The 25,909-nt window shown below is 34.0% G+C and overlaps 1 protein-coding gene across 2 annotated transcripts in view; it reads right to left on the bottom strand.

Moving 5' to 3' along the window:
• Positions 1-25,909, bottom strand: part of ZDHHC17 (zinc finger DHHC-type palmitoyltransferase 17) — a 238,643-nt gene that overhangs the window by 38,567 nt on the left and 174,167 nt on the right. For both annotated transcript variants that reach the window (XM_067009784.1, XM_059081716.2), the window contains 5 exons: positions 18,423-18,500; positions 17,690-17,834; positions 12,587-12,651; positions 11,768-11,930; positions 4,244-4,369 (listed from right to left, as the gene is read on the bottom strand). In XM_067009784.1, coding sequence (XP_066865885.1) covers positions 4,244-4,369; positions 11,768-11,930; positions 12,587-12,651; positions 17,690-17,834; positions 18,423-18,500 — 577 coding nt within the window. The remainder of the gene's footprint in view (positions 1-4,243; positions 4,370-11,767; positions 11,931-12,586; positions 12,652-17,689; positions 17,835-18,422; positions 18,501-25,909) is intronic.

Raw genomic sequence — 25,909 nt, 5'->3', positions numbered from 1 at the left:
AGTATATCTCTCTGAATAGCTTTTTTAGTGGGTACTCTAAGTATTATATAAATGTAACTTATCACAGTATACTGGTGTCATCATTTTACCAATTCAACTGAGATGTGGAAACCTTACCTCCATTAATGTCCCTCTACCCTCCCCTGTTTATATTATAAATTGTCTCAAATATGTTTTCTACATACATTTAGATCCACATCAAACAGTATTATAATTTTGCTTCAACTGTCAAACATAATTTGGAAGACGTAGGATAAGAAGGAAAGTCTACTGTATTTACCCATAATTTTGCTTACCATGATCTTATGTTCCAAGATTCTTTCTTTTATCATTTTCCTTCTGTCTAAAGAACTTCTCTTGGCCATTTTTTTAGGGCAGGTCTGCTGGCCACAAATTCTCTTACTTTTCCTTTATCTGAAAATGTGTGACTTCTCCTTCATTCCTGAAAGATATTTTCACTGGATAAAGGATTCTGGATTGAAAGTTCTTTCCATCCAGCACTTGGAAAATGTGGCAGCTCCTTCTGCATCTACGGTTTCTGATGAGAAATCCAGTGTTCTTGAATAGTTTTACCCCTACTGGTAAGAGGACTTCAAGATTTTTATTTCTTAGTCTTTGGTTTCCAGAAGTTTGACTATGAGTGTTTGGTTTGGATTTGAGTTTATTCTGTTTAGGGCTTGCTCCATTTTTAATCTGCAGGTCTGTATTTTGCCAAATTTTGGGGGGGTGGCCATTATATGTTTGAGTACGTTTTCAGCTCCACCCACTTTTCTTCTTCTGGTACTCCAATCATATCAGTGTTAGATATTCTGTTACAACCACAGGTCCCTAAAGTTCTGTTCTGTTTTGCTTGTTTTTCTCAGTTTATTTCCTTTTGTTGTTGAAAACAGGTAATTTTTATCATCTATCTTCAAGGTCATTGATTCTTTCCTCTGTCTCTTCTCTTCTGCTGTTGAGCTCATCCACTGGCTCTTTTTTATTTTGGCTATTATAATTTTCCATTTAAAATTTTCCATTTGGTTCTTCTTTATATTCTATTTCTACAGTTCTATTTCTTCTCTGAGACTCTATTTTTCAGTTGTTTCAAGCATGTTCATAAGTATTCACTAAAGGCTTTTATGATGATTGTTAAATTCTTTTGTCAGATAATTCCAACATCTCTGTCATCACACTGGCATCTACTGATCCTGTTTTCATTCAGTTAGATCTTCTCGATTTTTGGTTTGATATGTGATTTTTGTTTGAAACCTAGACATTTTGGGTATTATGAGACACTGGATCTTATTTCAACCTTTTCTTTTATGTGGATTCCTCTGATGTATGCAGGGGAGGGAAGTGAGACAACTTCTCATTACTGGCAGGTGAGGTGAAAGTCCAGGATCCCAAGAGGGACTTCACTGACACCTGAGGAGGGGTTTCCTCATTATGGACAGGCAAAGGTGGGACGTTCAGCTCTCCACTCTACCTCTACTGGTATCTCCTTGACTGGGAGAGTTACAAGTGCCTCATTACTGTTTCCTATGTGGTCTCCACTGATAACAGCAGGGGATGCGACCTCATTAACAGCCAGTGGGGATGAAAGTCCCAACTCTCCACTCCACCTTCCCTGACACCAGCCCAGGACAGAAGTTGGGGCACATCATTATAGCCTGGTAAGGGCAGAAGTCTAGGCTTTTGCTGTTGTGAGTCAGGGTGGAGCCATGTGTTTTTTTCTGTTGTGTTTGGCTGTAGTAGAAAGTTATTTTCTAGAAGTTTCTATCTTGCTAAATAAGCTGCCTCTTTTGTGGTCCTGTGGCTAAAAAGCAGGTTTTGGGGGAGCGTTGTTTTGTCTGTACCATTCATGATTCTGGGTTGTTGGCTTTGTCAGCCAACAACCTTCTGGGAAATATGAGGCAAAAAAAGAAAATGCAGGGAACTCACCACCATGTCATTCTTTGGCTCCTTAGCTCCCTACCTGCTCTGCCACCTTCTCTCCATCTTCAGTCTTCCTATATTTGTTTTGTACATAATGTCCAGGTTTTTTAGTTGTACTTGGCAGGACGGAATAGGGAAAAAATACATCTACTCCATCTTCCCAGATTTATTCTCACATAATCAATGAACAACATTAAAAAGTAATGCATGTGAGATTTCCACTGTTAACAAAAGGGATCGTGGGTTTTTAAATTCTGAGAAACACTGATTTAGAGATTTCCTTCTAACTCATTAATAAGCAAGTAACACTTATTTAACCATAAATCTGCCTAAAATCTTCTAATCTTAAAAATCAAACAGCTTTTAAAATAGTTTTCTAAAATCAAGACTCCTTTCATATCTGTCTACTAACACTGTCCAAAAATATCTTTTTTTTCCTTTGGGGATGACTTATTTTTAGTAAAAAGCTATTGAGTCCTGGGTGTTTTCTTGTTTAGTTTTAAATACAGAACATACTTCACAGACTAGCAAACCAAGTCATGTTCATAATTAAAATTTTTCTAATGTGAGATGGAAAGAGAATAGTCTACACAAATACTTAATTACACAAAGCCCCAATCCATCATATATTTTTATCTAGTGACCTTTTAGAATGCATAATATATTAAAAGCTACTAATGCAAAAAAACAAAACCCCCAAAACCAGGAATACGCAATTTCTGAACTGATCACAATAATATACACAAATGTCAATAAAACTGTGTTAAACTTTTTTTTGTGTGTGGTACGTGGGCCTCTCACTGCTGTGGCCTCTCCTGTTGTGGAGCACAGGCTCTGGACGCACAGGCTCAGCGGCCATGGCTCACGGACCCAGCTGCTCCGCGGCATGTGGGATCCTCCTGGACCGGGGCACAAACCCGTGTCCCCTGCATCGGCAGGCTGATTCTCAACCACTGCACCACCAGGGAAGCCCTGTGCTAAACTTTTAATGAGGCAATCTTTTTAAAAGAAACCATATCCAAACACATAACCCTGATATATAGTTCATTACTGCTATAATAAATAACTTTATATATTAATAAACATCTAGAATTTATAAAGTCATTTTCATCTGACAATACATAAAAAAATACCCTTTAGCATATTTACACTAAGCAAAATGAACATATAAAGACAATGGGATTTTCCAGAATAATAAAAGACATTTTTACTAGTAGCCTAGTTATTAAGAGAAATTAGCCATTTTTTACTCTGTTGAGCAAAACTGCTCTAAATTCTAGAGGACAAAGCAACAACAAAGAAAATAGATAACTATTTTTAATATATCTAATAGTGAAATGAAAAGTTGACATGACATGCAAAAACTGCTCCTTAGTCTCAAATATAGGACTGAAAATAGGCAAGTTTATAAACTATAAATCTAATTCTTCTGAAGTCTAAGTAATGGACCAGTGAACTTTTCAGCTCATTAAGGAAGTCTGAACTCCTACAAACAAATGAGGCATGCTCTCAAGTCTATTTCCCTTTACCCAAAACTTATTTTGTTCTAGTAACAGATAGATCAATGTTAACTTTATACAAACAGTATTACCACTAGAGCAGCGTAAATAGGACATATATGATATCCAAAGCTTAATGCCATTCAAGTTGTGATTACTGACAACTTAGCAAATACCTTGTCAATTATTTTGGTATACAAACAAACTGTCAGCTAATTTTTCCTTTTAAGGAAATAAATTTTTAAGAAATACAGATCTGTCTTTCGGGAAAATGTTCTTACTTTTGAAATCATACAATTAGGCAACTGAGCCAATAGTCATACAGTTAAAAATTGAAGCTTTTATGGAAGATCTAAAATGAACTTTTTAAAGAGAAGTGAATAATAAGTTTCTCCCTCTCTAATAAAAGTTATGACATATTATAAAAGAATGAAAAGCTTAAGTTAACTATAGCTAGAGTTGTGAGTAGTTTTTAAAAAGATATATATATATATTAGGACTAAGATTTTTCACAATTTATTACTACACTAACAAATACACTTAAACTGGAAAAACTTTTATTATCTCTCTATTACTTAACAAAGCCCAGCTGAATTAATGCATTAAAGCTTATGTTAGTAGCCTACAGAAATCTAAACAATTTCACATATACCATCTTTCTTAAACTTTGGTATCTACCTTTATTTACTTGGGTGAAATAATGTTTTAAAAATTACTCTGGCCAATGCCAAGATTAAAGGCTGTAAATGTAAATACTCACGCTAAGAAAATATGTTTATGAATCTTACTTTAAAAGACTATATATTGAAAATCTTCAGTCATGAATTTACCTTATCAGCTTTCAACTTTCTAAGGAAAGATGGATTGTCATATCCCTTTGCTTGCCTTGCCTCTTGCAAATGGTTGATCATCCACACATTTTTTCTCTGCTTTGCCAAATCAAGTGCTGATTCACCCTGATAATATAAGCAGAAGAAATTCACGTTTAAAAAAAATGAAAGGAAAAGCAGAATATTTTGGTTACTAACTTTTAAAGCACTTCCACAAAAATAAATTGACTGCAGTATTAGCTCATTAACATTGTTTTTACATTTGGCAAAGTCAAGTACTAAAAGACTCTAAATCATATATTACTTATACCTTCCCATTTAAGGTACAATCAGAAAATGTATTTACACCTCTTACTCTATAGATTCTATATTTGCTTGCATTTTAACTTAGAGAGTAATCAAAAAGTAGGTATTTTAGCACCTGCTGGATCAGAGGCTACCATTAAGTTTATCCAGTTATTTCATATTCTTTAAGGGTTTCATTAGTAATACTTATTGCTACAAACCATCCTGCTGTAATACCAAACTGCCAGAAATCTCTCAGTTTAATTTCAGTGATGAACAAAGTCTGAAGAAAAGAACAGGGAAGAAAAAGAAAAGTCAACTTCCACTTCTACTGTTATGTTGGTATTCTTGATCATGTTAAATTCATTCACCCATCCAGAAATTTCCAAAGAGAACACGGGTAGTAACAAAAAATGGTTAAATTTACATTATAGATTTGTAGCTCCCTTTAACTGCAAGAAAAAGAATTCCAAAGAGTATTACAGAACTAAAATGTTTTAAAGGCAATAAGAAACAAGAAATGAGTGTCCCCAATTCTAGATCTACACTTCTTTTTGCCTTTATTAATTTAAAATCTTATTTCTCCTTTTGCAAGTTAGATACCTACATTTTTATTCTATTTAATATTCTCCACTCTTTATCTCCTTCCTTAAACAGAAAAGTAAAATTAATAATTTTGTTTACCAAAATTTCAAGAATTATGGATGAATATTCAAAATTACTTTAAAAAAAGAAAAAACATGTTAAAATTTTATTTTAAAAACTGGATGAAAATAAAGAAATAAGGAGCCTTGGGTTCCTTACTTATGAGGGATAATTATTAATCAAGTATGGAGTACAATTTAATTTAAAAAAAAAACACTGAAAAATAAAAAGAACCAAACAACAAAATAAACACCACCACTACCACCAAGAGCAACAACAATAACAACACAACAATAAAAACAAAAAGCCTAACCAATCCTTTAATAAAGAGATCAATAGTACTTAATAAGAAATGGGCTAATCTAGGTGAGTCTTCCACAAATAGGGATATTTGTTTTAAAATATCTCCTTACCTATTCCAAAATTCTATGTCACCTAGGTTGTCAGAACCAGCTAATTAATCCAAACTAAAAGATTACCTGAATAAAAGCAATCCCTTGGGTAACAACTCCCAGAGAATATCCTGCAGTTGCCTCGGTCCAGCTGAGCATCCCTTCCACTAGAGGGCCATGTGACACCTAAGGATTGCCTAGATAAAAAGATGGAGGGAGCTTTAAGCAATCTTTCAACTACTCCTCTAGTCATCTGACTACTTTTATACAGTTCTTTTATTCAGCTGGTAAAATAAACAAGCAATTAATTTAAAGAATTATACTAAAACCAGGGTTCCAAGCCAAGTCTATATTTGAACACTCCATGTGTCAGCCAAAATAGTAAATGATAGTAACAACAGCAGTAATAACAAGAATCATGGAGTATTTATAGACTATGTAACTAACTGGTAATAAAAGAAATTCGTCAGGGGTTCTGGTGTGATAAACATTATGGAAGGTGGCGGGTAGAAGATCACTTTTTGCCTAAGTGAGGTGGATCTTCATTATTAAAACTAAGGAAAATTCTTCTTTGGAGACCATCTAGGTGAGCTACTTAAGAGATATTTTCTGAAAATAGTTTCTTACCTCTTTTCAAGAAACCATATAAGCGTTTTTCAATATATTAATTAATAAAGCTCAGTAATTTTATATTTTGCACAAGCTAAAAATTATGTCCTTTGATAACTTTAGAAAGAAAAATCATAAATGTGTAGGCAGCACTCAGATTAACTGCCCTCCCCAAATTCAATTCATCTAAATTTATCAACCAAAAACATGTGCAAGGGTGTGAAATATTCTTTAAATTCACAAATGAGATGCTACCATGAAAAGGGAATACTACACAGGTCATTTTTCTTAAAGTCTTAGTATCCCAAATCACTCCCCCTCCTCAATTGTTATTACTTCAGAAGATTTGAATTTATTCTATGTAACCAGTATCTGGGGCCATGGTTTCTGAACTCATTTAAGTCATGTCTGATGAAAAGCCATTGACTTCTCCCCAGAAAAGTGCTGATACTGTATTTATAACAATTTCGGAAGTCCATGGACCCACCCCCTAACCAAAATCCACTGCTGGGTCCCAGATTAAGAACCTCTAATCAAGGGTTTATGGCCATTCCTAATCCTTCTAAGGATCAAAGTAGTCATTTAAAAGTCACCTATCATTTAATATTTATTGTCTGCAAAATAAGTTCTTATTTTGATAAAAGAATCATTTGTTTATATAGTAAAAGAATTGAATCCCTTACACAAATAACTAATTTACAAGGATAACAAGACAGATTTCTAAGAAACTTAAGCTTAATTTTATTTAGGAAATAGCTATTTTAGAAGAAATAGGGCCAATTAATAAATATTATAACTAAATATAATTTTTCATATTCTTTGAATATAACTTACTAGCTATTAAAGCCATATCCAGATTTACAGGCTCCATCTTGGTACACTTTATGATTATCAACCAGACTTTCTTTCTCAAGACTTAAAATGAAAAATGGAAAAATACACAGCTATGAATCAACTTTGTCAAATTCTAGGACAAACAATCTAGGTTGGTTGTTTGTTTTTATTAATGAATTTTTCACTTTCAAAATTAAGTTTACTTAATTAGCTTGACATTCCACATAGCTAAAATGCACCACCTCAAATTATATGACTAAAACAGAACCAATTTCTATTGCCTTCACTTCCAAAAAAGTCTGTTTCCTTCCATCTTCACAACTTCAATACATATCACAAGACACTCAGTTATTCAAACCAAAACCTAAGTCATCGATTTTTTTTCTTTCACCTTCATTTCTAATCTACCTTTTCTTTTCTACTCTACACTATCATTTCCAAATCCATTCATTTCACTCCATCACTACTTCTACAATCATAGGCTAAACTAGCATCATCACTTGCCTGATTTATTATGAAAGCCTAAATGATCTTCATCTATCCCTTCCATTTTCTTAATTCTTCAATACATTCTCCAAATACCAAAGTAATTTTTAAAAAAATATTAAAAACACAATGATTATATAACCATTCTACATAAATCCTTCCAACTATTTCTCATGACTGAGAATACAATTAAAGTTCCTTATCATGGCCTTGTACCTGTCTCTCTCTCTCAGTGTCTCACTGCTTGGTCAAAGCTGTCACTTCTATACCTTTAACATGGTAAGCTTATTCCTGGCCTTGGGCCTTGCATTTGTAGGTTCCTCTACATCAGGGGTCCCCAACCCCCAGACCAGTACTGGTCTGTGGCCTGTTAGGAACCGGGTCATACAGCAGGTAGTGAGCAGCAGGCAAGCAAGTGAAGTTTCATCTGTATTTACAGCCGCTCTCCATCACTTGCATTATCGCCTGATCTCCGCCTCCTGTCAGCATTATGGTGAGCTGCAGAATTATTTCATTATATATTACAGTGTAATAATAATAAAAATAAAGTGCACAATAAACGTAATGCGCTTGAATTACATTTATTGCCCCCCACCCCAGTCCGTGGAAAAACTGTCTTCCACAAAACTGTTCCCTGGTGCCAAAAAGGTTGGGGACCGCTGTTCTACGTGGAAAGGTTTTTCCCATGTATCTTTGCATAACTGATCCCTTATGAGACAAGTCTGAAAGCAAATGTCATCTCAGAGGCATTCACAAATCACTCTCACCTGATGTGGCTCCCTCAGCCCTCGTCATGACCACATTTGCCTATGTGTATGTGTTTTTTATTGTCCATTTCCTCAATACAGTATAAGTTCTGAGAGAATAGGGACTTCATCTATCTTAAATACTGACTCCCCAGCATTAAACAAATATCTGTTGAATTAATGAATGGTTTCCACTAGAAGGTGATGACTAGACTTCAGTATATTAGGAATCAGCCAGATTCCAGTAGAAAAGGTATTTGATACTTATTTCATCCTTTTAATTACATTAAAAGTACATTTTTAAACAAAAATCTACTTTTTCACCAGTGTGGTTAAAAAAGATTATTTTTACTCTGAAAGTATAAATGTTCCCTGAGCAACTGAAGCAATTCCTTAGACTTTATTTCCTTTAAAAACAGTGTCACTCTAAATAAGTCAGAGAAAAATACCATATGATATCACTTATATGTGGAATCTAAAAAAAATAAACAAACAAACAACAACAACAACAAAACTCAAGCTCATAAATACAGAGAACAGATTGGTGATTGTCAGAGGTAGGCAGTGCACTGTGGGGAGTGAGGAAGATTAGTGAAGGGGGTCAAAGGTACAAACTTCCAGTTCTAAAAGAAATAAATCACGAGGATGTAATGTACATAATGGCAACTATAGTTAATAATACTATAGTGCAGGTACTTCCCTGGTGGTCCAGTGGGTAAGACTCCATGCTCCCAGTGCAGGGGGCCCCAGTTCAATCCCTGGTTGGGAAACAAGATCCCGCACACATGCCGTAACTAGGAGTTCACATGCCGCAATTAAGAGTCCGCACGCTGCAACTAAGAGTCCTCATGCCGCAACTAAGAAGCTTGCATGCTGCAACTAAGAGAGTCCGCATGCCCCAACTAAAACAGTCCACATGCCGCAACTAAGAGAGTCCACATGCTGTAACAAAGATCCCGCATGCCATAACTAAGACCCAGTGCAGCCAAAATAAAAAAAAATTATTTAAAAAAATAATAATAATACTATAGTGCATATTCAGAAGTTGCTAAGAGCAAAGTTTGAGGGTTTGCATCACAAGAAAAAAGAAAAGTTTGTAACTGTGTATGGTGATGGATGTTGACTGGACCAGTTGGTCATTTTGCAATGTGTACAGATGTCAAATCATTATGTTGTACACCTGAAAGTTGTATAATGTTATATACCAATTATACCTCATAAAAAGTTAAAAAAAAATGTTACTCCAGAGCTAGCAAGGAATTATATTTAAAATAACTCCTTGTCAATGGCCAACCTTGATGATACATTCAGATAAAATTAAAACATTAATAAAAAGAAAGTAACCAAAAATAAATAGATGTATTTCAATAAAAGTCCTACAGGTACAATAATTAGCTCAATTATTTGACACGATAGACTCTGGAAGGTCGTCACATGAACTGTACTAGTTAAGGAAGCTGCATTCCAGTTTATTCCATCTTGGTACCAAATAATTCATGTGCTGAGCCTATAAAACATTAAAAATACAAGGTTTGAACCATTTAAACCAGTTCAACTATCTCCATTCTTACCATTACCTTTCTGTTGAAATTCATTATAGATTATTTCTTTTACTAAGACTAATCAGAAGTTTATACAATGGTTAATGTGAAGTACAAGTTGAAAAGACATTAAACTTACCAACCACACCTAAAATACTTAAAGTTCATGAATGAAGAGAAGTTATCTAAAATTTTATATGGTAAGAAAAGATATTTTTAAATGCTCTGAAAATATACACTACTAGTTTCAAATGCCAAAACTGTGCAGTCATCTTGTCATAATTCTTTGGTACAAATGTAATTTCAATATATTTATATGACTTCTGGCAAAGTCTATGGAGACTCACTATTTGCTGTAGTGAAATTGGTTCTATTTTTTCAAAAATATAACACTAAATACTAGAAATGTATTCCTGGGGCATGACTCACTTTAGGAATGGCTATCTAGTAGCTAAGAGATGAAAAAATAACACTCTAAAGCAATTCAGACAATAAAACATAAGGTCATCTCATTAATTTTTTCTCATGGGGATATTGGTCAGGTTTAGTCAAACTCCTTTCTTATACTTTAGGCCTTGGGGTCAGCCTAATTTACTAATCACAGTGTTATGAACATTTCAGAACTTCCTATTTCAAAATGTTTGGAAAAGCAAAAATTTCTCTCTATGATTTCAGAAGTGGCAGAGAGGTATGCTAGCATAGTCATGAAAAATAGCTTAGAGGTAAAGCTCAAGACTACATGAATCTTCAGTCAGTCAACAAATACTTAGAGCGCCCATCACATGTCAGGCACTATGGTAAGCTGAATGTCCTCTTTCCATACATTTACTAGCAGATACTAGACCATTCTGATCACTTTGGGTAAAGACACGAAGACTTGAAATTTTTAAAAAAAGAAAAAGAAAATACATGGTTTTCTCAATTTCTTACAGTTTCCAATAAGATATTTGATATTTACTTTTAACTAATTAGACTCATTTCTAAAAATTGGTTATAATCGTAAATAAATTTAAACTATTTTATTTTAGTAGTTTAACCTTCTCTTCTTAGAGTAATCAAATAGAGGAAGAACTATTCATTGCAACATAAAAAGATGCCCTGATCCAGCAGGAGATAACCTACTTTTTGATTGGCATTTTAGATTATTATATGACTCGAACTCCTTTCATATTTAATTAGCACATATTCCTTACAAATTTAAGAAGCATGACTCAGAAAATACTACGGTTTATAGTCAAAATGAAAGAAAATTTGTCAACGGGCACAAAGATATTTGTGAATGCACATTATTAAAAGAAGTTTAAAACTTTAAAGTCATTTCACAGAAAGAGTCTGTTGCTGAAGACATGGTGGATCCTGAAGCTTTAAAAATGAGAATGGTTAACCAAAATTTAAGACTACCAATAGCATTTTCTTGCAGGTATTCATAAAATGTTTATAAATTTCTAAATGCTCAGAGTGTAAATGTTAATTGTGCTTTGCTCTTAGATAATTTGGTATACTTTTTCTGGATTAGTCCAGCATTTGGGGGAGAGGAGTTCTCCTATAAACATCATGAAGGTGATTATCAAATTTAAAGGTCTTGAACTTTAAAAAAATGAGACAATCAATGACCAAGTCAAAAAATTACTAAAAGTTATTATGCATACTTGTGATATAAACTTGTGCTTCTCTGCAATGATCTTCTTAAAGAAACCAGAAAACTATTCTATTCAGCTATAAAAACAGATTATGTAACTTAAGTTCCAAAAGTCAGTAAGAATTCACTAATGAAAAGGCCACCAAAATCTGAAAATTATTCCAATACTAAAAAGACGAAAGTAAATAAATCAGTCTTTCAAAACAAATTCTTGCATGGAAGTGTTGAGCTTAAATGAGAAGTTTCTTCCATCTCTGAAAGTCTGTTAAAAAACCTATGTTTTATTACGGAATTCCCATCTTGGTAACCACATTTCACAAAGCACAATCAATACAGGCTGGTTTTACCTTGATATTCTGGGCATCGACATTAGCTCCAGCTTCCAGAAGAAGACTAATGACTGTGGTATTCCCTGCTAGTACTGCCCAATGCAGAGCAGTGTTTTTGTGATACTTGTCACCAAGGTTAACTGAAACATTGAATGTTAAAAGCAATCTAGTTGGATCCACACTGAAAAGGAAAAAAAAACACAACAACAACAACAACCCTAATTTCAATTATAGAAATCATTACAGATACTAAACTGATTGTGGCTGCATTCCATCTTGGAACACTTCTATTCTAACCTATTTTCAACAACTTTATAATGAGTAATGAGACAACATTCTTAATATGAAGTATTAAATACATGCAACACCATATAACCTAAACTACTTCGAAGAGAGAGCACACTTCGTCCTGACATTTATTATTTTTCACCTAGGGATTAATGCCATTAATATCTATACAATTAAACAATTAAAAATTTAAATTTAAATCTAGATTGTTCCAAAAATGATTTAAGGCAACTTACTAATTAGTATGTTAAACTTGCCAATATGCAAATCACATAAAAATGAGTCACTTTTTAAAAAGAAGGTAACGTCTTCCATTCTTGGAAATTGTTAAAAGAAGAATACCTTAAGGATACTACAATTACCAACATAAAGGTAAACACAGAAACTCAAAACATCCAAAAAGGTAATTTATGTTATATACTATGTACTCGTTATAAGAATTCTAAATATTAGTAAGTAAAACATTAATTGCTTTTTCTCATCACTTATTTTACATTTTGCTATGCTGAAAATTATCTGAAAATAAGTATTTTATAAACGGTTACATACCTATGTGTCCTATAAGCTGCCCACATTAAAGGCGTCATCCCATTCTGATCCATCATATCTACATCCTGATAGAGTAAAAAGAAAGTCAGACAGTAAAAACTTTTAAGTTCCTACCAAATTTACTGAGAAAAATATAATTTACACATCACAGGAGAAGCCAACATAATAACAGCACTCAATCATGGGTGATTTATGAAACTTTTTCTTTCTTAACTTTAAAATAAAACTATTATCACTGAATATTTTAATTAATGTGGATATAAGTATCTAATTGACATATATTAAGTATATATTCAATATTTAATTAACTTCTATTTCTCGTTTTCCCTTTTAAGATGCTTCACTTAGCCTTTCAATGTTTTCATTTAAAGATCTTGACATACTCTTGATCTTTCACCCACAAAGGATCGATTAAATAAATAACTTACGTCTCTGAAAAACGTATTTATACTAATTCATGATAGGAGGGAATAATAAAACGCTGTTTATTCCTAGGCATTTTAAAACAAAGAATAAATTCAATAAACTTCAACAAATTCAAAAAAGTTTGTTTGCTTTTGATCACTGTCACTATGCATAAATATTTTTAGAATTAACTAATTCTACAAAATTTGCAGTGAAAAAGCAAGGTAATAAAGCAATCCTCTGTCTTACTCCCCACCAATTTCACTTTTTTTAGCTCATTATTTTGATCTTTACCTCCACATCTTTAAAATAAGATACCCAAATTGCTACTTTTTGATTTTTCAGTTTTAGGCATTATCCTAAATATGTATATTTTACATATCTTCAATATGTAAAATGGCAAATTCTCTCTTTCTTCTCACTGCCCCATCACAAATATGCACCTTTCTTACTCTTTCCTCTGAAAAGATTTACTGTAATTCTGGTTCTATAAATATTTTATATTTACATTATTATAAATATATATGAATACTATTCCCAACAAAATATGTAGTAAACCATGATTACTTTCCTCTCCTACCCAACTTTTTTGCTTTCCTTGGTACTGCATTTTTTTCTCCCTTTTGCTTTCTTTTAGTTTTCCCTTTTGCTTTCCCTTTAGTTTTCTTTTTCTTTCTTTTTAGCAAATTAGAAGTAAAACTACTACCTGTTCAACCAAAACTCTTCTCAAGTTATCTAAGTCTCCTTTCAAGACATGCTGATGTATCAGGGATTCTATCAGTTTCACTTTCCTAAAATTCATTCTCCTGATCCACTCCAATCTGCCTGAGGCACCTGTCTCATTAACTAGAACAGGACTTCTTTGAAGACAGAAATTATTTCAAATTCATCTTTGTATTCTCAGTGCCCAGAAGAGTAGATAATCAAAAAACATTTGTTAAATGAAAAGACATGTTTATCTATCTACTCTTCTAGGCTTGGGAAAGCCACTTAATAACGCTAAAATTGGCAAAATTACTTCAATTCTCTGAACCTCAGCTTTCCCACCCACAAATGTGAATACAAATAATGGCTTCATAAGACCCCTGTGAGGATTAAATGGAATAACGTGTGTAAAGCAAACTAATTCCATAGCCTGGAACATAACAGACATTCAATGAAAAGTTTCCTCTTCTTCCCTTCCCCATCTCCCATTCCTGGATTACATTAAACCAGCAGATCTTATCCAAGTTATGTTATCTAATTTACCAGTCAGTGGAGAGAGGACAGAGTTATAGTGAGCACACTATAAAACACTTCATAACTCTGTGTAACAGTTCTCTGTAAGCCACTCTTACTGATGGGAGTATGTCTCAAATATCCAAATGTATTGAGGCAGAAAAAATGCTGAGAACCACCACATTGACAAGTGACAACACATATCCTTGGACATCATTAGTTTTAGTCTCTTTCATGAAAACTGTAGTCAAATGTTATGCCTTATCACTACAAATCTATTTCTAAATTTATTTTACATGTTGTTGGGAACACCTCATGTAACCTCACTCAATATTTACATTATACATATTGATTATTTTCCAATAAAAAAATCTTTAAAAAAAATCTTCTCTGAAGAAATGACATATTTCCCTGTTTCTTATATGAGAGTTAAGTTCTGTCACTTATTTTCCTTCCTTCACTGTCCTGGTTTGAAGAAAGCTCAACTAAATTTGACGTCCAATTAAAACAAACATGTAAATTTTTATGTTTAAGTTTCTTCTTCCTTTTTAGTTGTAAGTCTTTTCATATCCTTTTTAAAAAGTGACAGTATTTAAAATATTAATAAGTAAAATAAAAATGTAAAATTATGCCACATCTCTAGAGTACTAAAAGAAAAATGAAATTCAACCTTTTCTTTCTTTGGGTCGGGATTTAAAACTTGGTACTTCTTTTCCAAGTTCAGCTTGGACGTATGAGTATTCTCTATTAGGAAGAATTAACAAGCCCAGATCAAAAGTTTATGGTAATTCCATGATCAACAGGGCTCCATTACTTAGCATTTTCCCCTTTTTTTTTCCCTGAAAATCATCCAAAAGAATTGGTAGTGAGCACTGAATATATTTAACAGTATAACTAACATGAAACAATTGTGAAGAATAGAATGACAAACTGAATGGAAATGTTACAGGCCCTAAGAATGTAAATTTGATAAAACTAACCAAAAATGGGGGGGGGGATGGAAAAAGGCTAAAAAGAAAGTATGAGTGCCTAATCTGTAATAGCTATGAGTCAAAGGATATTATTTAAAGCTGAAAAATCAAGTAATAGAAATTTATCAGAACAAGTTAACACTAAGAAAAACAGTATCATTGACTAATGTCAATGTAAGACAGGGAAGAGAACGAAGAAACTAGAAATACACTAATTTTATTACTGCTTATAATTGGGAACTAATCAGAACTAATAAAAATTGAGCAAACATCTGATTAAAGTGGGAGAGAAAAAGAGAACCGTGTGACTGAGGAAAGAATTACCAAGCAGAAGAAAAGAGCAAGCACAAAGGCCCTAAGACAAAAGCTTATCAGAGCTGTTAAACAGCAAGAAGATGGGTGTGGTTAAAGCAGTAGTGAGGGGGAGATGACAGATGAAATCAGAGGTATTCAGGGCTAGACCGAACATGGTTCTTCTATAGGCCAGAGAAGGACTTTGGTATCCATTTCAAGAATAATGTAATGCACATTAGAGTGGTTTTCTTTTATAATATTTTAGCATATAGATTGAAAAAAAGTCTGGAAAAATATATACTAAACTGTTAAAGGAAGTGATCTCAGTGGGGAGAGGAGGTAAAGGAAGAGGTGGTATTTCATTCTCTAAGTCATACTCTTCAATTATGTTTGAATATTTTACAATAAGCATGTGTTACTTTTCTAAGCAGAAAAAAAAAAAACTCTTACTCATGAAAAAGAAAACTAATTGTCAGACATTTATTAACATTATCATGCATTTACTGCACAAAAGGTACTGTGACAAAAATCTCTGCCCTTGAAGAATTTTATAGCCTACATACTATGTCAGAGTTAAAATGATTACTGAAACAACCAAACTCCAAAATCAATAAGCTAACAAAAATAGTGAAAACTACACCACTTTTCCTACCCAGTTAAAAACTGGAAGAAAAAAAGTGAACATGTATTGTAAACTTATATCTGTAATACAGAAGGCCACTAAAGACAATGTCACGTGCAACAGCGCCATCTACTGCTTCAATTGCCAGTCTAGAAGGAACCGTAGGAGAACAAAGATGATCCCTTGTGGCAGCTGGTCTCCAAAGATGGCCCCTAATAAACCTCCCTTCCCAGTGTTCATGCCCTTGTGTTCCCTCGGTGAACGTGCGCTGGCACTGTTACTTGCTTTAACTGGCAGATCGGAGCAGAAATGCTGCTATGCCAGTTCAAAACCCTTAAACAAGTCAGACAGCTTCTGCTGTTGCTCTTTTGGGCACTCTGAGCCACCATGTAAGAAGTCTGGCTTCCCTGCTACAGAGACCACATGGAGGGGTATCATGGAGAAGGAGAAGTTCTAAGACTGCATGGAGAAAAAGAGAGAGGCCTAGCTGTCAACTGAGCCCAGCCTTTCAGCCATTCCTATCAAGATATAACGTATGCAAGTGAGCCATCCTCCAGCCCAGTTGAGCCCCCAGATGACTGCAGCCCCCTGCCATTTACCCAGCCAAGCCCAGTTAACCCACAGAATTGTGAAATACAATGGATGGTTGTGTTCTAAAGCCATTATATTTAGGGGGTAGTCTGTTTACACAATAATGGATAATAAACTCCCCCTTCCAGCAATTAATTTAACCAGTCTATGCCTCTTTTCCTTAGCAATAGTGTACAACACACAACTGTCACTGACTGGCACTGCCAACAGCAAATACCTTAAAGGATTCATAAAATAAATACTACTCAAATTCTAAATCTAATATTTTAAATTAAAATAACAAATATATGTTAGTAGCACTGAATTAAAATCATTTGTCTTTCTCTTATGATAAGATCCTTAGCTATAAAACTAATGTTTAAGTACAACCATAGAAAACTCATGAAAGAAAAACTGAGTGACATTACTTTTAACAAAATACATCTGTCATTGAAACAAATGAAAATCATGGTACACAGAAACTGATAATATTTAATATGATTATAGTCACTATATATTCAGGAGAAATCAGGAAGAATCACTTAAATCATGAGAATTTTTCTGACATGTAAGAAACAGTATTTTATATAGCAGAAACAGAGAAAATGACTTAAGGAATGTATCCCCCTGGAGAGGGACTTAATACAGAAAATAACCAGTAATATGTTCAAAAAAGTTTAAATGAATTCAGATGATATATTCAAAAGACGTAATTAAGGGAAAAAAAGAGATACTTAAATTTTCTCCCTTACTTTCTGGAATTCATCTCTGTCACTACTGGAAATTTAAAAAACCCACCTTAATGGATCATTATCTGGATCATAACTGGTTTTCATATTTTTATGTTAACTACATTAAACAGTTCAATATCAAACTAACTATATATTTATTTATTCTCTTCATCAACCAGAAAGTACTATTTAAATATCACTAGACTGTACACTTGTTAACACCAATGATATTAGGTATTAAAACCATGAAGAACGTCTGATTAAAATCTACCCCATTGTGACTTTTTTTTACCTGTCCTTTTGCTATGAGATAAGCAACAATTGAGGTATGTCCAAACTGGGCAGCCAGATGAATACAGCTACATCCTTCTCCGTCAATTAATGAAGGATCTGCACCATATTTCATTAGTTGCACGACCATAGATAGATGGCCTTGTCTAAAACGTAAAAGAATAAACACTTAAATATATAAAGTTATTTCAAAAAAGAAATGCTGGAAAGATCTTTTTTTAAAAAATAGGGTAATGGTGGAAAAGATTACACAAATCTTATTTTATGTTATTTTAAAATAGGTATATGTCAAGACACATTTAGGATTTTATGTTCTTAAGTCTTAACTGGTATAAACGGTCTTTGAAAATTTATAGATACTCATAACTTCTTTAAATATGTAATAAATAGTTACTATATTCTATTAATCTTATTCCAATATGACGTTAATTGTCCCACGAACTAGATACTTCTTTCATTGTAAACATATGTAGGCTGCAAAAGTATTCCAAAATTTAACCCCACCTTATAACTGGATTAATATCAGCATGGTTAATTCCTTAAGGACACTTTGGACAATAAACTTTGCTTCCAATGCAGGTAACACTGGACAGCAATACGTTAGCACATTATTGATATTCATTACTGGCATAACAAGTTCTCCCATTCATTTCCGCATATTTTTTTAAAGTTACTTAGTTATAGACTGCTAAAGGAACCAAAGGGAAAAATAAAATCCAGAATTAAATTTAAACCTTGTGGCCCAGTGCAATGGAGTTGAATTTAGGTCTCCTCCAAGTTGATCCACAATAGCACCTTTCGAAATATAGTATCTATAAGACAAAATTTTAAATAATTAAGACAACTTTCATTTTCAATTTTAAGAAACTGTATGAAAAATAAAGAAATAAATGTTTTTCATTTTAGATCTCATGCTAGTTTATGCCTTTGACAATAAACAATCTTTTGTGAGTTTCTGAAATATATTAGGAGAATTTTACATCAAACATATCACTCTCTTTTGTTCCAGAAGTAAAAGAAAAGTAATTTTTAAAAATTACATTAAAGAATAGCAAAGCCAAATAACAATCATATAAAAAAGAAGGCAGTCAGAGAACCACAAAGATTTGGATCCTACAGCAGCATCAGGTAGAATTTTGGAATTACAACAGCTGTAGAGCAGGCCAGACACATAGCCTACCATGGGTAGAAGCTCGGCTTTTTAAGCTCAGCTTTACTTTCCTCACAAGATTACTATAGATTAAATCAAACAACATATGTGAAAGAGTTTTATACATTGTAAAGTATAACATAAAGGTTCTTTATGATGCCTATCTGTTATGCTTTTAAAGCTGTGTTTCTTTAAAAAGAAAGAGCAACCTCATTTCTTACTATATTCATGTCATAACATCTTGATATTCTCTGAAATGAACAGGACCTAGCTGCTTATATAATGCTTGTTTTGGAACTGATCAATGCAATGAATCTTGAATACAAATGATTTCAAGGCATTTGATGGCAAATGTTTGACATATGTATATTATTGAGGTTCTTAAACTGTTCTAAGTGATTACTGCTTTAGATCACTAATGCATTCACTCTTAATGCCCATAGTTCCAAACATTTAATATATTCACTACTTAAAAGCTTGATTCAGATATTTTCTGCTTTATACATTTAAGTTGGTGCTCTTATTTTTATTTTATTTTTTTGTGGTATGCGGGCTTCTCACTGTTGTGGCCTCTCTCCTGTTGCGGAGCACAGGCTCCGGACGCGCAGGCTCAGCGGCCATGGCTCATGGGATCTTCCCGCACCAGGGCACGAACCCGTGTCCCCTGCATCGGCAGGCAGACACTCAACCACTGCGCCACCAGGGAAGCCCCTAAGTTGGTGCTTTTAAAACATTATGCAATGAAGGGCCCAATACCACTCTATCACACAGTTTGAAGTAACTTAAAATCTAGACTAAAATATTTCCAGTCCAAAATGTCAGACAGTCTGAACACAAACATTCAAATATTCCTAAACTGTTTCTTAAGGTACCCAGTAGACATTAATGCAATAATTAAAAATGATTTTTTGAGCCCAAAGAGAAGTACAGCACAGCCAAAGAACAACTTTGATAGGAAATATTTTCTTTAAAATTCCAACTAGAAAGTTTTTTAAGCAATTTTATTACCTTCTCTATAGTTAATATATGTGTTCCTGAGACGTGTTTTTACTCACATTGCTAGGACTATGGCAATGAATGATTTCCAAACTAGTTCTAAAGTACAACTTTTTTTTTAAAAAGGATAGGAGAATTTTTTTTTTTCTGCATGATGAAGAAGAGTAACTTCTATCACCTTTTCATTGTAAACCTCTGGAAGCAAAATACTATATTTTTATAACATGTTATTTTTTGTAGCTTTAAGACCGTAGTTCAAACTACAAAATTCTGAGAAGACTGTATAATTCTTATTTTTAAACTCAAGCCTCTTTGAGAAGAGAATATCAATGAACAAGAGATAGCAACAAATACTTGAAAGATGAAAAGCAACGAGCTAAAACCCAAATGTCTCCAGAGAACACCAATGAGAAGCAAAGCAGAATATGTTATAAAACCCTAGAAAGGGGCTTCCCTGGTGGCGCAGTGGTTGGGAGTCCGCCTGCCGATGCAGGGGACATGGGTTCGTGCCCCGGTCCGGGAAGATCCCACAGGCCGCAGAGCGGCTGGGCCCGTGAGCCATGGCCGCTGAGCCTGTGCGTCCGGAGCCTGCGCTCCGCAATGGGAGAGGCCGCAGCAGTGAGAGGCCCGCGTACCACAAAAAAAAAAAAAAAAAAACCCTAGAAGGGCTAAGGGATTAAAGGCAATAGTCACCTCAAAAGAAAGTAATAAGAAGCTGGACTGTAAACAGAAACACTGGTTCAAAGTCAATATAAGCTGCTGAAAAATTGTCATTTTCTAACTTATATTCTCATTGAAAGTGAGTGTTTATTTAGCATCACAAGAGCATTTTAGTGACATGGAAGCAATCAAGTAGCTGACAAAGCTAGACTAGTTTTCTTTGTGCACTGTAATCTTAAAATGTGACTACTTAAATTTTTAATATTATTATAGTGATCATTCAAACTCTTCTATTAAAGTTCAGATTCATTCTAGTGTCTCTAAACTCCTCATGCTCCTGTGGATTTTAACAGTCAACCATTCAGTCTTTGCCAAAAAGAGTATTCAGTGCATCTTTCCAGAGAAATTTAAGACTCAAGAAATTACATCACAGAAATATATTGGACACTGAAAATGCAGCAATGAAAGTTTACATGCTAAAGGGACATTTGGGAGGTTCCTAAGTCCCACAACTTCCAATCTGCTTTGTTATGTCTCTCCTAAATATGAATGGTCAAACACGACCAGATAGTTCAGGAAAGCTTCAAACATGGAAGGAGACCAAAATAAACAGAAGAAGCCCAAAATAGACGATATATAGAGAAGAAGAACTTAAAAAACTAAAGTTATAATAAATAGCCTCCAAAAAATAAGAGAAGATAATATACTCATGACATAAGAAAAAAAATTTACATTTTTTTCAAGTGGGGTGGGGGGTAGAGATCAAGAGAGAATGCTTCAAATTGAAAACGCTATAGATAAAATTAGAAATTCAAAAGAAGGATTAGAAGATAAATTAAGAACATCTCCCTAAAGCACAATAGCTATAAAAGGACCATATCAATGCACAATAATGTAAACTTTCACAAAGTGGGAAATAAAGAATAAAAACTTATATGTTGCCAGGGAAGAATAAGCCACACACACACTGCTCTCAGAAATTATAAGCTACACATTTTTTAACAAAGCTCCATATTCGTTAACAACACCTTGACTTGAAATCAAACTGAAATCAGAGACTACAAGCATTACTAGCTGTTGCTAACAAAGAATCCTGAAGTAACAGGAGACTGCTGAAGACCAAAGCCTGCACTAATCCTTTTTATTTCATTATATCAGGGTAAAATCTAAGAAATAGTTAAAAGACTTCCACTTGAAAACACTAGGAATATAAGAAATCCAGGCCAGGTGAAGGTCTCCTCCTTTCCAAATTATACTTACTTTAATATCTTATCAGCATGAAAAGTGACCCAACTAACTTTGCTTGAAGCAAGCTCCTATAATACATCCTGATGGAACATAACTGTTAGAAGGGACACTTCTCCATGGGTCTTTGGTGGCTCCCATGTCTTGCTGAGTATATGAGAAGACTGCAAGGTCCTGACCACTCTTTACACAGGCCATTTCTCAGAGTTGTGTTTGCATCAAGCAACCTTGAGAGATAAGGTAGTGTCTCCCTCTGGGACAAAGAGCGAGCGACCTTGCTTCCCATGTACTATAAAAGCAATGAATATCCACTGTGTGTGCTGCATCGACCATATCAAGCCACTCCCATAGGACCTAGGGAGCTATGCAAATATGATGTTCACGCTAGTTGCTGTGCTATGAATAATAAAGTCCTTGGTATCTACCTGAGTCATGTATCTTCTGCCAGGATCCACGAAATAGTAATATGCTGTAGCTTCTAAGAAGGGTGTAATTCTAGACTGAAAAGTAAAAAATTAATCTTGAGGCTATAAATACCAGTTACTATAGAAAACTGCATTTACTCACCATTATGTTTGTTTTAGGAAAGTAACTTGCTAAACTATGAATTGTAAGAAATTAAGTTTACCCCCCGATTGGGAGATTGTGATTGACATATATACACTACTATGTACAAAATAGATAACTAATGAGAACATGCTGTATAGCACAGGGAACTCTACTCAATGCTCTGTGGTGATCTAAATGGGAAGGAAATCCAAAAAAGAGGGGATATATGTATACATAAGGCTGATTCACTTCACTGCACAGCAGAAACTAACACAACGTTGTAAAGCAACTATGCCCCAATTAAAAAAAAGAAAGAAATTAAGTTTACCCCTCTGAAGACATAATATACACAGACACTGTAGTTATTAACCCACTCTATAGTTAGTGACTTTATTCTGTAACCTCACTTGCCCATAAGGTGGAACAATCCATAAGGAAGGCAACATCAAGACTTTTTGTCTGTATTTCTCATTTTAGAGTTTCTTATTTATTTTTAAACACAAGACAAATGTGAATTTTTTGATCAACAGAATGAGATCAAATATATCTCAACTATAACACTTGAAGCAAAAAAATAATAAAGTAATGCTTTAAAATTCTGAGAAAACTAAGCTTAATATAGAAATCTATGCTCAGCCAAACACCCAATAAGGTTTGCGGGCAGAAGAGATAGTAACTTCAAAAGATTTACCTCCCAAGCACTCTTTCTCTCTCAGAAAGTTATCGAAAAAGGTGCTCAACTAAAACCAGAGAGTAAACCAACAGAGAGAAAAACCTGAGATCCAGGAACCTGAAACCAACACTGGAGCAAAGGGATTTCCCAGAATGATTGCAAAGGTAAGTCTCAAGACAATTGTGTGTAATTCTCAAGAGCAAACAGTCTGGGCTGGAACAGAAAGATGGAGAAATTCAGAAATGATTTCATCCTCCCTACTCCACCAAAAAAGGAACCAATAAATTATTTGATACTGTTTGCATACACAGATGGGTTTTACAGTTCTGTCTATGAGAATGGGAACAATTAGTTCCAATATACATAAAGTTAAACAAGTGAAAAAAGAAAGCAACTATTATACTTCTGACAAAAATAAAAATTCTACAGGAAAATAACAGATATTATAGAACACTTCTGGGCTTATCAGTGAGAATTTACATATGCACAACAATTTAAACTTTGCATAGTAATTTAACTTAAACTATAACAGGGCTTCCCTGGTGGCGCAGTGGTTGAGAGTCTGCCTGCCGATGCAGGGGATACGGGTTCGTGCCCCGGTCCGGGAAGATCCCACATGCCGCGGAGCGGCTGGGCCCGTGAGCCATGGCCGCTGAGCCTGCGCGTCCAGAGCCTAGGCTCCGCAACGGGAGAAGCCACAACAATGAGAGGGCCACATACCGCAAGAAAAGTAATAAAAATAAAATAAAATAAAATCTACAAAGACACTTAAAAAAAAAAAAAAAACTATAACAGAGGACAGAGGAAGAAGTATTAGTGATGAGGTGTTCTAGGACATCTAGTTATCCCAAAACAGAAAGTCAAAATATAATAACTGACAAATCAAGAAACAGCACAAAAATGTCAATATTTATTAAAATTCAAAATTCATCCTCCTTACTTTCCTTCTCCTAAGAATTCTGCAGATATATAAGAACATAAGCAAAATGGCATGTGAACAAGGTATTATTTACAACACTGTATAAAATAGTAAAAACACTAGAATCAATCTAAATGTTCACCAATAGGTAAACCATTAAATAAACTAAATCCATACAATTAAACATTATACAGCTTTTTAAAAAGAATGATGTAGCTCTAGTTGCACTGATATGAAAAAATTTGAAGATACATAAATTAAATAAAAAGAGCAGAAAAGCATTTGCTATCATTTGTGCAAAGAAAATAACTTTCTAGATAAAAGTAACAACATAAAAATGTAATATACAAGAGTAAGTACTGAAAGAAACAGATAAAGTACTGAAGATAGTTACTTCTGAGGTACAGGACCCAGGGAGTGGGGAGGGGAACTGCTGTTTCCACTGTAAGCCTTTAAGTACTATTTGATTTTTTAAATTGTTTACGTACTATTTTGATTAAAGTAACAGTAATTTTAAAAAATACAGATACTACAGAAGGCTAGATAATTTGAACCAACCCTCCAATTAAAGAAAACTAAAAAGAAGCTCAACAAAATAAAGAAATATTTCCTAAAAGCAAATATTTCCTAAGAAGATCATGAGCATTTACCTGGCTAAAATTCAGAAGATTAAAACTGGGAGAAATTAGAAAACTGCTTGGGCACCATCTACCCTAGAGACAATTTGCTGATACAAATTGAAGAAGAGTTGGCCAAGAGGCAAGCTAATAAGCAGACAAAAGCAAAATAAGGGCTGGGACCCCAAAAGGCTGCACTGTAGGAGTAATTAAGAATGAGAAGTAAACCTGGCTCTAGCATGGTCTTCAGCCACCTGAGTGATCCAGAAAATCTAAAGCCTTAAATTAAAGTTGGGCTTAGCAGAAACAAATGGTATCTTCTCATCTTAGGCCTCAAATTATTCAACAAATAAGTTTTCAAGTATGTCTATTATACATTTGAAGACAGTCAGGCACACAAAGGAATAATATAACAGATACAGACCCATACAGACTCCCAATGCTATCTTCTCAGACACAGATTATATAATAACTATATTTTCAAGTATATGACAAGATGGAAAAGTACAGCAACAAATGAATCAAATAATGCAAGTTTTAAAAAAAGTTAAAATTCTACAACTAAAAAATAAAATTGGAACTCATTGACTAGATTTAACAGCAGATTACACATAGAGAATAAATGAACTGGAAGATAAGTCAGAAGAAGTTTCCAGAATGAAGCAGAGAAAAAAAGGACAGTACACACTGAAGAGAGGATAAGAGACACAGCATACAATGAAAAGGTCAAACACACATTTAACTGGCGTTCCAGGAGAGCAAAAAGAGAATGAGGCAGAAGAAATGTTTGAAGAAATAATGGCTGAGATTTTCCAGAACTGATGAAAACATTAATCCACAGAATCAAGAATTTCTTGCAAACTTATTCAGGGTAAATAAAAGAAATCCACACCTAGAAACATCATCATGAAACTGCAGGAAACTAGAAACAAAGAAAAAAAAATCTTAAAAGCGGCCAGAAAAAAGAAAGAAAGAAAAGCCTTTAAAAGTGTAATACTTAGACTGACTTCTCAATAGTAACAGAAGTCAGAAAACAGTGGGATGGTATTCTCAATGGGCAAAAAACAAAAATAAAATTAAAAGAGCTGCCAACCTAGATTTCTATACCATGTGAAAATTTCCTTCACAAATGAAGATGAAATAAAAACGTTTTTTGACAAACAAAAACGGAATTTAGACATCAAGAGACCCATACTGCAGGCAGAGGAAAGGTTAGATATACATGAAGGGAAAAAAGGAACAAATAAAATGGAAATAAGCTCTTCGGAAGAAAGTGATTCATGGATTTCAATGCTTTAGTTATTACTTGCTTAATCTTTCTTTAGTACTCTAAGGGCAAATTCTTTTACCTGATATTAATATCCTATTTGTCTCTAGACTCTGTATGCTGTACTTAAAAGGCACACCTGCAA

Source organism: Kogia breviceps, chromosome 12, assembly GCF_026419965.1.
Source record: "Kogia breviceps isolate mKogBre1 chromosome 12, mKogBre1 haplotype 1, whole genome shotgun sequence".
Lineage (NCBI taxonomy): Eukaryota > Metazoa > Chordata > Mammalia > Artiodactyla > Physeteridae > Kogia > Kogia breviceps.
The sequence above is the reverse complement of the archived record's forward strand: the minus strand, read 5'-3'. Positions and strand labels throughout refer to the sequence as shown.